The 16,280-nt window shown below is 40.8% G+C and overlaps 1 protein-coding gene across 1 annotated transcript; it reads left to right on the top strand.

Annotated features, from left to right (window-relative positions):
• The first annotated feature begins 1,558 nt into the window (after positions 1–1,558).
• On the top strand, positions 1,559–7,208 carry CLRN2 (clarin 2). Its single transcript, XM_007055391.3, has 3 exons — positions 1,559–1,811; positions 5,484–5,663; positions 6,148–7,208. The coding sequence occupies exons 1-3, from the start codon at positions 1,559–1,561 to the stop codon at positions 6,411–6,413; spliced, it is 699 nt and encodes a 232-aa protein (XP_007055453.2). The 3' UTR covers positions 6,414–7,208.
• Positions 7,209–16,280: the final 9,072 nt, after the last annotated feature.

Here is a 16,280-nt window from a genome sequence, read left to right as displayed (position 1 = left end):
CTAAGCCAGTGCCCAAGCAGCATGTTTGAGAGCACTGTGCTGTGGTGGACAGTACTGTCTTGTGGCTGGGATGTAAAACCAAGTTCCCCCCCAATCCCTCATGGTCACTACTGGCCCCACATTGCACTTCATGTAAAAATAAAGGCATCTTGGTCAAACTCCAACTCAGATCATTACATCCTACTTAAATTTCTACCGCATATTCAATGAACCTATATCCCTATATGTTAATTTACCAACAAAATGCAGCTACCTCTGACGACAGCAGCTGTTAATAACTTAATAACTACATAATAACTTAGGGCAGGAAATGTTTGTTCCTTTTAATAAATTTGTCAGGTGATCTTATTCTCTGATGATGGGCACGGTATAAGAATATGTACATATAGATTAGATAAAAGAATATTAAGTAACCAACTGAATCTGCAGGTGAAATTTAGGTCCACTGTAATTAACTGAGTTGGAATGTATTCAGGACTCCAGGATTACCCTCCTTACTTCCGCAAATAGTGCTATATGGGACCTTCACTGACGATAAATGATCAAGACTTTGGTTTTGTATTTTACCCAAAAGACAGCAGTACCTTTGGCAGCACTAGTACCCCTCCACAACTTGTTTAGGCACTAGTCAGAGAAGTATTATGTTACCTACTTTACAGGGATGCTGGGAGAATTGATTAATTAATGATTGCAAAGAGCTTTGAGGTTCTTAAGTAAAAGTGCATATAGACATGAAAACTATTTTTTTACAGTGCTATCTAGTAGAACTTCTGGCATGTACAGTCGTGGCTGTTTCTGCACATGTTTACAATAGCAAGTTGCTGGTATATGTTAAAGAAGGCTGGTATTGTGCTTCTCCAAGCTACAACAACTTGCTTTGCATCCCATTTTATATAGAAGATTAATCTAATAAGTCTTGGCATCCTGAAACATAATTTATACACTTCAATTAACAGGCTTGGCGAATGGAGGATCATCATTTTGTTGTTTACAAACAGTTCGGGTGGCTGTGACAGTAGTGACATTTAGAAAAAGTGGGACCGCAGCAAGCACCAAGGGAAAGACATTTGATACAGCTTCGGTATCAGCAGAATTCTGGTGCCAATTTTTTTTTCCACGCTACGTCCCATTCACACAATTTGTTTAACTTTTCTTTATAATTCATACAACTGAATTGTGCATCTAAATTTCTCCCATGTGATCATTGTCAAGAAATTGGTGTCATTTGAATATTTAAAACAGGGAACAATTAAACCCTCTGATGAAACATTAGTCGTGCAATAGAGATAGGATTACTTTCTGCAGAAACAAGCACCACTGTGCTACAGTGTAATGAAGTTGTTCTTTGCAACCATTTCAGGATGTTGTTGCAGCAAATCTATACTTTGGGCTTGATTTTTAACTGTGCCTCTGAAGTTTTAAAATACAATGAGATTTAAAGTGTGTGTGTGGAATAACTGGCATCTTACCACCTGTGGATTTCTGAGCAGCAGCAAAATGTGAAACTCATCTAATTACTGCAGAGTGGCCATGGAGATGATTTCTTGAAACTACTAGGATGCCCAACTGCTTTAAAAAGACCTTGTTTGCCTTGGCTTCTGCATTGAGTTCTGTGTCTTTTCTCTTGATTGTCATTGCTATGGGGACCCAAAAGTGGATGACTGGCAAAATCCTTTGTAAAACAGGAGCTGATTTGGTCAACGCCACAGATCCAGAGCTAGTCAAGTTCATTGGAGATATTTACTATGGACTCTTTCGGGGGGAAAAAATACGACAATGTGGTTTGGGTGGGCGGCTTTCCAAATTCACAAGTAAGTAAAGTTTTGGTTGAATATATAAATAAATTCTAAGAGCATTGTAAGTCCTTTTGTTTGTAGTACCTGTAGAATAAGAATAGTTATTGAACTCACATCTATGGCTCAGTTTACTTGGGGCTTTTATGGTTCTGATATATGAGTGAGAATTTTAAAAAACAAACATTTAGTTATGTTCTTTGGTACAACCTTGTATCACTGCATAAGCAAGATAAGAAAAATATTCCTTAATTATTATGGGATAGACTGAGAGTTTCCTTTAAATTCTGTGTTGGGCCTGTGTGTATCTCTGTGCCACCCTAGGAGGAGTTCTGGGAAGGAACTGTGACTCAGAGACACCCCTCCGAGACAGGATTGTCTTAGAGCTCCTATTTTACATGGGGGAAGAGGAAGTATGTTGTGTAGGTCAACTACCCTTCCAGCTGACTCCACTGGCTGTAACAGGGGAAGGAGCCATGGCTCTGCCTGCTCCTTGACACTCTCTTCTTCCACCATGCCCAGCTGTTTGTGGGAGGGAATATTGGCATACAGCCCCTGCTCACTCACTTGCCCATACCTGAGCTCAATATCTGGGTAGATTCTGCTCAGGGGAATGGAGGAAGGGGCAACTTTATATCCCCTTAGTCCCCTGCTCAGTCATGTAGGGCTAATTCAATCCTTAATAAATACAGACTTTCTCATCAGTTGCTATGCAACCTGAAGGGGAGTGCTATAATTGCAGAGTGACTACTGGAATACATGGATATTATGCCCAAAGGGTCTGATCCTACAGTGCTTACGCAAACCAAACTCCAATTAAAATCAGCGGGAATCTTCGCTGCTAGGACTGCAAGATCGGGCCCTCATAAAGAGTCAACCAGATGGCAGAGTTCTGTAAATGAATACGGTATTGAGATTTCCTTTTTTTCAAAAAATGTAAATTTATGAAATCTTTAGTTAGATACTGTGGGCAAACACCTGTTCTCCCCTTGAGGGGTTGCCTATGCTGGGTGTGGCAGGCTGGCAGGCACTCCAGAGCCATTTTGCCAGTGGGCAGCATACACAGGTAGAACACCTCAGGAGGCCCTAGGGCACCACACTTAATAAGGACCCTTCTTTCTATTGCTGTAGAAACAGGTATTGAACAGACCCCAAACCCAGTGACCTCAGAACACTGTGTGGTGGGTTATCTGCCCCCATCCCTTGATGAGGACGCACAGGAGCTCTTTTCATCCTCTTTCCTTCCTCCCCGTACAAATCTGCAGGCTTAGTTGGAATTTTGCCCTGTACGTTTTATCCTTATGCCCTCTCCCCTAATAAACTGCTTTATATTAGTGCTCCCAGTATCATACCAACAGTGTGTGCCACAGAACACCCTACCATGATCATTATTCTCTAATAACAAAGGATACTAGTTTCCGTCTCCACACTGCTCAGGCATCCTCCTACCTCCCCCACTCTTCTTCCGTCTGTTGGTCCTGTTTTTCCTCAGGCTCCAATTTATAGCAAAGCCTGGCAGTATGGTGATTAGTTTTTTAACCCAATTAACAACCCAAAAATTAAATAAATGGAAGCATAAACTTTAAAAATACACATGCTTGAAGAGCACTGAGTTTTTCAGAGTAATCCAATCAACTTGGGTCTATGAAGGCATGGACACCTCAGAGAAGTGGAAGAGTTGCAAGGGATCCTGCATGTGTTACCTCACATAGAGCCACATAAAACCTAAGGCCAGCCCGGACTGGGATGCTCTGCAAACTTTATACATAATGTAACTAAAACTTGGCCAGTGGTGCAGCAAAACTAGCTGTTACCTTCCTAGGCTACAACTGAGCCAAACATAGAAAAGAAAAAGAAGGTGAAAGGGGGAGGCTAAAATGGTCAGTGATATACTGACCCAAATACAAAGGCCTTAGACCATTCCTGGAAAACAGTCATAAAAGGATTCTGCTGAACAGCTTCTTGATTCTGTAGATGGGGTCCCTAAACAGAGAATGGCTATTCCCTTGCCTCATTGAGAGGCAACCTGAGAAAGGAGACTGAGAAAACTCATCTGACTGCAGATACATTGGAGGGAATACAGAGGAAATTTTGGGCCTGTATTATTAAGAGCTTTTTGTAGGTTGAGCCTGGGGACACTGGAACTGGCAGGGCAAGGAGACTGGGACCAGGAGCCAGAAATGGAGGTTTTGGGAGGGACTGGGAGGAAGTGGATGTGGGGAAGACTGAGATTGGATGAGCTGTCGAGGGAGACTGGGACTGGCTAGGCAAAGAGACTGAGAACCAGTGGGGCCTGGGTAAGGAGGGAAAAGGGGAAGGGGAAAGATTTATCTGATGAGCAACCAGGGAGCAGAGGGGAGAACTGGTACTGATTAGGGAAAGAAACTGGAACAAGGACACAGAGACTGGATGGAGAAAGACTGGGACTACAGGGGGGCAGTGAATACACACCAGATAGATCGCATGAGGAGCTGGGAGTGGCAGGGAACTGGGATTGGCTGAGAAGGGGAGTTTGGAGGGGTGGGATTAAGTCTTGATGGGCAGGGAGTCTGGGCAAGAAGCCTGAGAAATAGCGAATGGGACTGGCTAATTGAGGAGAATGAGACTGAGAGAACAAGCTGGGATAGGAAAAAGAAGGGACCGGATTGGGACAGGTTGGAGGGAACAGGGTAGAAGGGGTTATGCTTGAGGAGAATGGACAGAACAGTGGACCCATGGGAACATGAAATGAGGCAGGAGTCCTATGGAAAAAATAGTTCGTGACTCTGTAATTAAAGGCCGTATTATAATGCATACACGCATGGGGAACAGGCAACCTTAACTGTGGCATTTCCTAACTTTTGCATACTGGACTTTGCAACCTTAATAATGTTCTTTTAACTTTTTATTTTTTGGTGGTGGTATCAAGACAGAAGTAACTTGTTCATTAGCACTATCTATTGTGACTGCAGTAGCATAACTAGCCTGCTTAAGGCAGCCTGGCCTGTAGTGAAGTCTCCTAGGCTGACAATCTGATTCAGCAAGGCACTTAATCACATTTAGTTGTTGTATAAGTACAATACAGATACGTAACTATTAGAAATGAGCTCATGGCTCTGGGTTTGGATCTGAGATTGTGTCTACATTTGGAACTAGGTGTATGATTCCCAGCTCATATAGACATAGTTGCCCTAGCTCTAATAGAGCTAGCATGCTAAAAATAATAATGCAGTCGAAGTAGCATGGGGATCAGTGAGCAGTGGCATGGGCTAACTGCCTTGCGTACAAACACACCTGGGCCACAAGGATGCATAACCTTGGCAGCTGGTCCCTGCTGCTGCTCGCCGCTGCCCATGCAACAGCAGCTACACTACTGTTTTTAGCACACTAGCTCCATGACAGCTAGTGTGAATAGGTCTACTTGAGCTGGGGGAATCACACCTCCAGCTCACAGCATGGACATATCCTGTATCTGAATTTCCCCAAACTTCAGGGGGTTACAGGGTCCGAATTCTGCTCCTCTGATGTAGTGAGCAGATAAATTCATCCCTCATGAACTAACACACCTATATCTACCAGATTGATTCCTCCCGTAAATAATGTCTTGTTAATTTGAGTGAAAAGCAGTTTATAGCCTCAGTATAATGCGTATCCTGTCATTTTCACAGGGAGATTTATACACTGAATAACTGAATATTTGTTTCTTGCCAGTCTTCCCGCATCTGGTGAAAAAGCTGAATGCAGGCCTTCATGTGATGATTTTAATCTTCCTTTGTGCGGCCATTTCCTTTGCTCTGGTCAGTTTTGGATTCTGCATTCTCAATGCAATAAAAGTTCCATACCGAGCTATTAAAGGTCCAGCAGGTATATGCCTATGGAATTTACTTGCAGGTAAAATAATTTTAAAATAACTTTTACTACCAACCACATTTGAATTAAATGGTAAATGTGTACAAAAATGAAAACATCTTCCCCTTGCCAAGTCTATATTTCTCCTTGGCTTATGATACTTGTGTGCAAAAATAGAGTTAGCACTGTATTCCCCCATATTAGACTAAAACTATTAGAAGGCATTTCAGCCTTCAGCATATTGTAGATTGTTTTGTATGAACAGGGAATTCACATATATAGCCTCAATATCACATATAAGAGAACTTTAATAGAAACAACATTGGTGCAATGCTTGGTCTCATAACTAATAAAAGCCCCAGTTCAGGAAAGCACTTAGGCACATCTTTAAATCCATCCTTAAACTGACTAGCACTTAATTATGTGTTTAACTTTAATCATGTGCTTAAAGCATGTTTTTGTGAATCACAGCCAAAATGTCTGACTTGTTTTGAAAATGATTAATTATTTTTTCATTTTGTTGCAGGAGGCTTTACAGCACTGGCAGTCACTAGCTTTATAGCTGCTGTTAAACTTCATCGCCTCACAGAAAGAATTGCCAATTTCCAGGAAAATGTCTTTCAGTTTGTAATTTTGGAAGAACAGTATGAAAGCTCCATTTGGCTTTGTGTGGCTAGTGCTACATCTCATGTAGTAAATTTGTTGCTAATAGCCATAAGTGGGGTTCATTTCCCTGAATTCAAGACTAAAACAGAAGAGGTGACTGTTACAGCAGAAGATATCATGTACTGATAACCTTCACCTACATTAAACTAGTTCTACAAAGTGAACTCTCATGAAAAGAACAACTCCTTGGTTCTGCAACTTTAGTACTGGATGGAGACTGTTGCTGTCATGGACAGTAAAACTGCCACTTTCAGAAATATACAGTATTTTTGAGGCCAGTTGTCAGTACCAGCAATTAATATTCACTGCATGGAAGACAAACTACAGAAACCACATAATTGAAAAACCAACCAATATGGACAACAATAAAGTTATTTTCTAGAATATTTTTCATCTTAAATATTTTACATATCGGAGTTAAAGTATGTTTTCACCAAAACCAAAAAGTGAACTATAAATAAGGAAGAGAATACATAAATCGCAATACTTTGGCCTTTAAGTTACTAGAATGCATTTTTATTTCAAAGCAGGAAGAACAGGCACAGGATTTAAGGTTTTATCCAGAGTTGCAAGCTATTTCCTCAAAATTCTCTAGAAAATCTGAGAGGAACAAGTACACCTTGTTTATTGATGTGCTACAGAACTGGAAAAGTAAACTCCATTACCTGGAAGACTGAAATGTAAGGGAAATCACCAAGAACTTGTGGAAAGATTTAGAAACAGAGAAACAAACATCAAAAGCTAGACTCTAGAGAAGTGGAAAGAAGAAGAATATGGAATATTATAATAAGAATATTCTTAGGGAAGAATAATAGCATGTAAGAAAAGTGAAGAGCTCTCTAGCCAATGATGGGCAAAATGTTTGTACACAGACTCTAAGGAATGATATTACAATTGTTATAATAACCTGTTTCAGAGTAGCAGCCGTGTTAGTTTGTATTCGCAAAAAAGAAAAGGAGTACTTGTGGCATCTTAGAGACTAACGAATTTATTTGAGCATAAGCTTTCGTGAGCTACAGCCCACTTCATTGGATGCATCATTACTCTAAGGTGCCACAAGTACTCCTTTTCTTTTTATAATAACCTGAAGATTCATATTCTGACAGATTTATGGTCCTCGAGCCTCTGCCAATTCTTGTTTTTATCTGAAATTAAGTCCAAAATGTTGTTTGATGAAACAGTATTAAAATGAAAAAATGTTATACTAAAATGGTTAGATGTGTGAAAAAGTTTGTGTGAAATACCAACACTACCACAAGCATTTAATAAACTGAGTTGCAAGTGATGCATCATAAACTGAAAATTATCAAGCCTTAAGGTAAACATGAGACTTCTTGAGTTTACCTATCAGAGTGAAACAAAATAGATTCCTAAACTATTTATAAATGACAGTTACAGAAAAATGGATGTAAAGAATTTATTTGAATTCATGAAAAACTCTTATAGTAAAGCTGCCATCCCAAATTAATTCTTAAAATGCATTTTATTTGTAGTCATCTGATTAATGGAAAACTGCTATATTTTGTAAATTGCAAATAGAAATCTTTATTTTAGTCAAATCCTCTCTCAAAAGAGGTATGAAAATCTTTTAGAAGAAAGATCTGAATAATTCTTATACTGCTGCAGGATATTTTAAGAAAATCCTTCATTTTATATGAAAATCCCTCTCCACTGAAAAAATAATTTTAAAAGCCAAGATCCACACTTTCAAACGTGGGTACTTAAATTTAGGTAGAATTCTTTATCTGATTCCAGACAGAGCAGCTGGAAACTCATTCCATAAGCATTCAAAAAATTCACCCATAAAGATTACAAAATATCAGGGTAAGGAAGGCAGCTGGAATTTTCAATTCTTTTGGAGCACTATTACCATCAGCTTTGCATGAGTGAGAAGCTAGAGTCAATAAAGGAGATGTTTCCTAACATAAGCTATAACAGCCAATTTTGTCTTGTATTTGTTTTACTTTTGCTTTGTTGACTTTCCTTCCTTGAGTCAAGACTATGGTGAGGAGGCAATATTAGGAGAGAGACTGCAGAAATCCAACCCACAAAGTGACTGTGACTTATATCTTAGCAGCCCACTCTTGTCTGTCAGTGCCCCCTGGAAGAACTCACCATTAGTGTTCCCACCTTACCCTCACCTCCCAAACAATTCTGGCTGGCTCTGAATCTTGGGCATATGGCTCTGCTTTACTACATAACTGCAGATCTCACTAATGCTGCTGTAATTAAGGCTGAATTTAAGCACAAACTTAACTGCAAAACTTCTTTCCAAGTTGAAGCTTAGTACACAGCACAACGCCTTACAATACAGCACTTATTTATTTTTAGCCAAAGAACTTTGGTGTAAAATGAAATATTTGTCAAATTACTATGCTGTTCTGTGAACATATAACTTAAAAGCAGCTCTGATGCAGAAACAATGAAATCATGGCAAGTAATTTATCCATAACTAGCCATAACTGCCTTTAGGAACTGAAAAAGGAAAGGCACTTTGAGATATTTAATTTTGAGAAATAGCTATAAAAGTGTACTTGAGCTACTTTTCATGAGGATTTTTACCACTTATTCCAACACATTTTAAAAACTGCTGACATAGTGCATGGTCCTGAAAACTCTTACTCACATGAGTAATCTACAGTGGGACTACACACCTGAGTAAGGATTACTGATCAGAGTGAACATTTGTTGGACTAGGCTCACAAACTGATCAAAGTAGCTCTAAAGGTACCATTAGGAGCCATTGTGTAAATAAGACTAGAGAAGATGGCTCAGAAGATTTGTACAACGACCTTTTACTTCTTGGTCACCAGTTCAAATTCAGCCAACATCACACACATAAAAATGGATGCAACATTTTGCAATAATAGTCCAAAATGATATAGCTTACAATAGGTTCATAGCTATCACCTTAGAAGACTGTACTACTGTTTGCACAGTGTGTAGTGTGATCAACTATCATCTGATGACTGGGAAATGAGTTGGTAACCTGAGTTTTGTTCCTGGTAGACAGGTGCTTGTAATCACAAAAACTACCATGACAGCTGATACCCTTAGAGGAAGTCACCTGGACCGATTTGCAGGCTGAATTAGCCTTTCACACCCAGAGGTCATCTCCCCAAAATAGGGTTGAGACATGTCGACAGGAGAGGGTGGAGGACACCTGCATTTTAGCTGTCTGTACTGTAATGTTCTGTAAAATCCAAATTCTGATTACAGTTAATGGTGTGCAAATACAGAATAATTCCCCATTCATTTAAGTGGGTTACTTTGGATTTGTATAAATGATAAGAGAATTTGACCCATAACCTCAGTTGGTTCAGATGCTGAGGGTTAATTAGCATTTTGTGTTTTTGAATTACCCTTATTACTAGTGTAATGTCCCACACGTATCCTTGTGCTTTCAAATGAGTTTTGTCATAAGGACTCATTCAGTTGTCAACAAATACTGCTATTACTTTAGTTCACAGATTTACATTTAGCTTATACTGCCCAGGTTATGAATAATACTACTCTGCTAGAATTACTCCACTCTTCCGGCTTAAAGCCCTTTTAGTGCCTTCATACACTACTAATATTTGCCAGTGATTCATATTAGTGATTACGATTACTAGTAACTGAATATATATCCTTAACTATGAGAGACTAGCAGTCTGCTACAATTATAGATGGAACTGGTAGCACCATCTATTTTAAGATTGCCCAACACTTCCTATTGTAAGACGCTGTTTTCAGTTACCAAACTTTAATTGTTTGGTCGATATATTCAACATCAGGAATCTGCCTCAAGCTGGTTATTATTATTATCATTTGCAAATTTTAGCCAAAATGGTTTGCTGTTTCCAAGAACGAGGTTGGGGGGAAATATGTTGTTTTGCTCATGTTAAAAAATATTCTGGCAGCCTTTTCTTAAGAAGCTTTAGAGCAGTGATGACAGCAAAATGACTGACCAGGTATTCTACAATTGGTTAATAACATAGAAAACGCATCCTGATTGGTTAATAATTAAATCACATTGTTCTAATATTGTGTGATGCAACGAGGAGACATGTTAAAAAGCCATTTGGGGCTCCTGAGCCTCAGTCTGAGTATCACTGCTCTAGAGCTTTGGAGTATGAAATTTGGCAAGGAGTTAGTTTTATGTCAGGAATGTGCCATATTTGGCCAACTTATATTCCTTTGAAAAATTACAGTTCACATGTGCTCATCAGAGATTTCTTAGATTTTAGCAGCTAAATTCAACTGAAGATTCTGTCTGCACTGAGCATGCTCTAGCTAGGGGCTGAGCACAAATTTCTTGCAGTTGCAGCTCTGCACTGCTGTGGGCTATGCTGGGTTTGGATACCTGAACAGAGAGCTAGTCTCTCCTCATCTATCAGTGAGCCTGCTGCTGGGCCCAGGCGTGTGGCAGAGGAAACTGTCTTATTCATATACAGAGAGGATGGTATCTGGGGGGTGAGAAGGGAAACTGGGCCTCGGAGTTAGCATGGGGGAGACTGGGATTGGCTAGGCAAGGTGATTCTGACTGGGAACTGAGGAGAGCAACAGAAGAGAGGGCCTGGAGCCAGAAGGTGGGAGATGACTGAGACCAGATGAGGAGTGGGGGGAAACTGGGACTAGCTGGGCAAGGAGACTGGGAGTGAGAACCGGTAGGGCAGAGGGAAGGAGGTGAAGGGAGAGGGGAGATAAATCTGACAAGAAGTGGGTGTCCATGGGGAGAACTGGGACTGGAGGAACAAAGAGGCTTGGGAGGAGGAGGCTGAGGCATGCTGAGACTGGATGAGAAGCCCAGGGAGGGACTTTAGGACAGGGAATCAATGGAGAGTGTGGGTGGTGGGGGGAGCCTGGAGGCCAGGGTAGGAGAGAGACAGATTGGATTGAGACAGCAGGTGAGGAAACTGGGACTGGCTGGGCAATGCAACTGGAGATAAGGAATAGTGAGGGGACGGACTGGGCCTGGGAGTCCAGAAGGGTGAGACTAGGACTTGTGGGCAAGGAGAGTGGGATGAGAAGCCTGAGAAATAGAGACTGGGACTGGTTAAGTGGAGAGAATGGGACAGGGACAAGGAGCCAGGAGTGGGGAAGAGACAGGATGGGAATACAGACAGGTTGGAGGGAACAGCATAGAAGGGATCAAGCTTGGGGAGAATAGGCAGAAGAGTCTGTGCCCACAAGGGCACACTTCCCTCCAGTGCCTGGTATGGTACCCAAGATCACTGAGCCTCACCATTCCTCTGCTGTCAGAAAATACATGTGAAACCCACTGGCAAAGTGTCCCAACCCCCATATGGACAACGGAGCCCAATTAAGGTTGCATAGGCAACCATATTGATGACATTTCCCAACTTTTGAGTGCTAGACTTTTCACCCTGCATAGCATAGTGTTCTTTTAATGACAGGTTTCAGAGTAGCAGCCATGTTAGTCTGTATTCGCAAAAAGAAAAGGAGTACTAGTGGCACCTTAGAGACTAAGGTGCCATTAGTACTCCTTTTCTTTTTGTTCTTTTAATGTAGTTTTTGTGTGTGTGTAAGTGTACAGCAGTTGTGATTCCTAACCTTTTCATTTTACCAAACGTAAGCTAGATCCTTGGCTTTATTAAGGTCCCTTTGCACTGCAAGAGCAACCAAGTTTAAAAATCTCTCTCAAAGAGCCGAATTCCAGCCAGTGAAAATGACGATTGTGCCCGGTGCCTGCCGTTTTCCATTCAACTGCAGTCAGAATTGGGTTGCTCCAGATCCAAATGTCATGGTCACTGAAGATCAACTGCAGGTTAGAGTGTCTACAACTGAATGGAAGGTGGACAGCAGAGCACGACGAAGCCTAGCACAAAGGCTCATTAGTTGAGAGTCAGGAGTCTAGTGCGGCAATCACAAAAACCTGAAGTACCCCTAGTTGTAGTACAGTACTTGTGCACAGGCCAGTGGCTGGGAGCTGTCATTTTTCTTGTGTAGATTTTTCTGCTTACTACTAATTTCTTTACAAACAGAAGAGAAAGAGGAAGTATCACTTACTATTCATTGATGGCCACTTTGGCCACATCAAAGTTGGTCAGAGAATGAAAATATAAGCTTAAGTGCAGCATGTTAGCTTTAGAGGACTAAACATCACTCTTGCGTTTTGAAGAAGTGCAAAGCTGTGGCAACTGAAAATGGCTGAAACAACATTTCTATACAAAAGGCAGGTTCCTGAGTGATGCGGAACATTTGGCTTTATGTATGGTCAAATGTGCTATTAGGAAAGGGGAGAGCTTAGCTTGCTCTTTTCCCACCTTTAAGTTAACATTATTGATTCTGTTTTTGACAGAGGTGTACATATGAATTGAGAAAAGTGAATCCAATTACTCTACTGTGTTGCTAATATGGATGATGGAGGGACGCTTCCCCAGACAATGTATAACAAAGATAAAGTGATGCACCGTGGTGCACGGTTAGTAGAATATTTAAGCCATGACCTTGCAAGATTCTAAGTATATCCAGCAAAGTAATAAGTGCCCTCAGCCCACATTGACAGTACTCAGTGCCTTCCAAGACCAGACAAAGCTATTAAGAGCCTTTCTCCATACTGCATAGCAAACTTTTCTTGTGCACAGTAATGATGACATCTGTTGCTTTTAGTAATAAAGTGTTATCCCTTATTTTCCTAAACTACAGCATTACACTGGCAGCTAAAGGAGTTATTGTCTCATTAAAGCATGAAGGATTGATGTGCTCTTAAAGATTTGTGCATAGATCCCTTATACAATACACTGATAGGAAAGAAAATTCTAAGGGCCTGATCCTGACATTTATTCACACTTAAAACTTCTATTGAAGTAAATGGTCCAAAATCAAGCTTGATGAAAAGCACAGGCTTTGGAAAGAATAAGGACTGGGAACTTCCATCACTGACTCCCACATGAAAAGGATCAGTCCTCAGTGTTGAAACATAAAATACTGCAGCTTTGCAATAATAGCATTCTTCACTATAAATAAAAAACCTGGTCTTGCTCCGACTGAAGTCGGTGGCAAAGCTCACAATGAGCAGGATTATGTCCAATAGGTTTTTTCAAATGGAATCTAGAGTTATTTTTTTACTAAGAGATTTCACTAACTCAGAGTTACTAATTTTTTACATCCAGTTTGCCCCATATTTTAAATTAGTAGGATATTCTGGGTGCTTGGCACCTTTGAAAATCTAGCCACTTATTTAGATGTCTAATGAAGATGTTGGAGCTTAACCCGAAGCAACCTTTCTTTGAAATCTGTTTTATTCAGATATCTATTTCACTTAGACCTCTGCAGAGAAGATATTACAAACTCCAGCGTCATGCCCTTCCATGTACTGGATATGGTCTAAAGACTGGGAAGGATTCTTTGAGGGTTCTCTCAACTTTGGAACAATAAAAGTCCTAGTCAGGAACAGGGAGGGGAGCAGTAGGGAGGGGGATAGTATTTCCAGAACATTACAGAGAGATATAAGTCACATGGTTCCTCTTTCAGCACAATCAAAAGACATTTTCACACACTTGGAAAAATGAGTCACTGAGTTTGTATGTATGTAACCTGCTGGTGAGTGAATGTTACAGGCCCCCTTGCTCTCTGCTGATCCACAGAGAATATGAATTATTATAGCCTCAACTACAGAGCCTTAACTTTTTAGCTCAAGATGTAACCGCTCATGTTTTTAGCTCTGGAGCTCCTCAGTTCAGTTCCTGGTGTGCTTACCAAGAGGGCAGAAGATAACACATAAGAATGGCCATACTGGGTCAGACCAAAGGTCCATCTAACCCAGTATCCTGTCTTCCAACAATGGCCAATGCCAGGTGCTTCAAAGGGAATGAACAGACCAGATAATCATCAAGTGATCCATCCTGTCGCCCATTCCCAGCTTCTGGCCATCCCATATACAGAATCCAATAAAACCTATGTAGCTATACATACTATGCCTAAGGCTAAGGTTTTGTCATGGTTATTTTTAGTAAAAGTCACGGACAGGTCATGGGCAATACACAAAAATTCACAGAACCTGTGACCTGTTCGTGACTTTTACTAAACATAACGGGGGGCAGGACTAGGTAAAGGGGTGGAATAGAATTCCATGGGGGTGGGGGCAGGACTGACAGGCTGAGCTCCCCACTATGACAGGGGGCACCACCCCAACTCCAGCAACTACTGTGGGGAGTGCAGCCCCACGTGCCTGGCAGGTGGCAGCCAGAGGAGGAGCACACAGCCCTGGGAAGCTGTGAGGGGGGTGCAAGGCCACCGCTGCAGCCGCCGGGCAGTGACGCACAGCCCTGACTGCAGCCTCCACCAAGCCTGAGATGCCGCGGGGCTGGGGCGCGTGGCCCCGCCAAACCCGGGACATTGTGAGGCTGAGGCTGCAGGGTCCTGGTTCCAGCCCCAGTTGTAGGGCAGAAGCACACAGTTCTGTCTCTGCCTCCTGAATCCCTAGAGGTCACAGAGGTCCAGTATAGTCACGGAATCTGTGACTACCATGACCTCCGTAACTAAATCGTAGCCTTAACTATGCCTCCCTCCAATGGCCGGCTCATGCCTTTAAATGTTCGTTTTTAGCTATGTCCCTCCCAGAAATAAATAACTATCTCAAATGTTACCACTTTGTTGATTTTCAAATGATATATTGTGCTGCAACTGTTTAAAATGTAATTTAAAAAGGTAATACGTTAGATTGTTTGTAGACCCATTCTTGCTGAGTGACACCAGGTTAGATATCACACATCTCTGTATCTTGATATAATTCTATACCACTTAGTAATGCTGCAACCTATTATTTAAAATGCTTCCTAGCATTTAGTGGAAAAACTGCACAGTTAGGTGAGAGAAGAAGTGATGGATATGCCAGCTGTTTCAAAGTGTACTTTAAATGTAGCAGTGTAAGTTCAGTTACAGGAATCTGGAAAAGTAAAATGATTGCTTCACTCAGCAGCTCAAGGTCTCAGATTCTTGTGCTTAGCAGTCAACCATTCTTCATTTCTCAAAGATTTTCTAGATCATTTGGCATTAAAATGTAATGCATGTGAAGTCCTAGTGAAATGCTACATTCTAGTGTACATGCTAACAATCCAATGAATCTCAACACACCCAAAGCAGTTCCTTTATGACTGGTACTTTTGCTATAACATCACAAATCCACTTCTGTTCAGAATATACAGGGTACACCCATGAGTAGATTTTGCAAGAAATCTTACAACAGTCGTTCTCACTAATCTTAAATTTTCAGTTATTACCTTGTCTCCTTTTTTCTGTTCATCTCTGAGATTTACATTCTCTTCACTCAGAACCTAACCTCTCTCTCTAAACATGTATATTATGCTCTTAACTGTGGTATCTGAGCAGTTTATGGCCTGATCCTGCAAACATGCACATAACTTCATCTATGAGTGAGTAGTCCTACTGATGCAGTTCATGAAGGATCACAGCCAGAAATGCCAAATAGAAATAATTCAAAAGACTAATTAATCAAATAAAAAAAAAAACAATCAAGAAAGCTTTTCATATGCCACAAAAGAACACAGTCCTGTATTGAGAATTCTTTTCATCCTAATGAAATGCAAGTTACAAACAGGGTGACTTTTAGTGTGACCATAAAACATAAATTACAGCTATATGCTTTTAAAAAGCTTATAGTAAGCAAATGGAGAAAATATTTTAATAATGTTCATCTTGAACAATACTTTTTACTACTATAAATGAATGCATGGAACCACTATTCACTAGAGGGCAACTATCCACTTTTTCTATGCAAGATGTACTGCATACTAATATGGCTACAGCAAATTTAACACTGTAATTTCTATGGTGCTGGATTGATTTAACTGTTTCTGAATAAGACATAAAACCATGGTCTAGCCACTTGTCCTTAATAATCCCATTATTTCAGGCATTTCCTAACTCTTGAGCGCTCTCTTTGAAATCTTAACCATGTCCTTTCAAGGTCGTCTTTGTGTGTGATTTTATATAAAAATGACCCCGAGCCACAAAGTCCGGCTCCAA

This window comes from Chelonia mydas, chromosome 4, assembly GCF_015237465.2.
Source record: "Chelonia mydas isolate rCheMyd1 chromosome 4, rCheMyd1.pri.v2, whole genome shotgun sequence".
NCBI classification, from domain to species: Eukaryota; Metazoa; Chordata; order Testudines; family Cheloniidae; genus Chelonia; species Chelonia mydas.
Note: the sequence above shows the minus strand (reverse complement) of the source record. Positions and strands in the feature narration are given on the sequence as shown.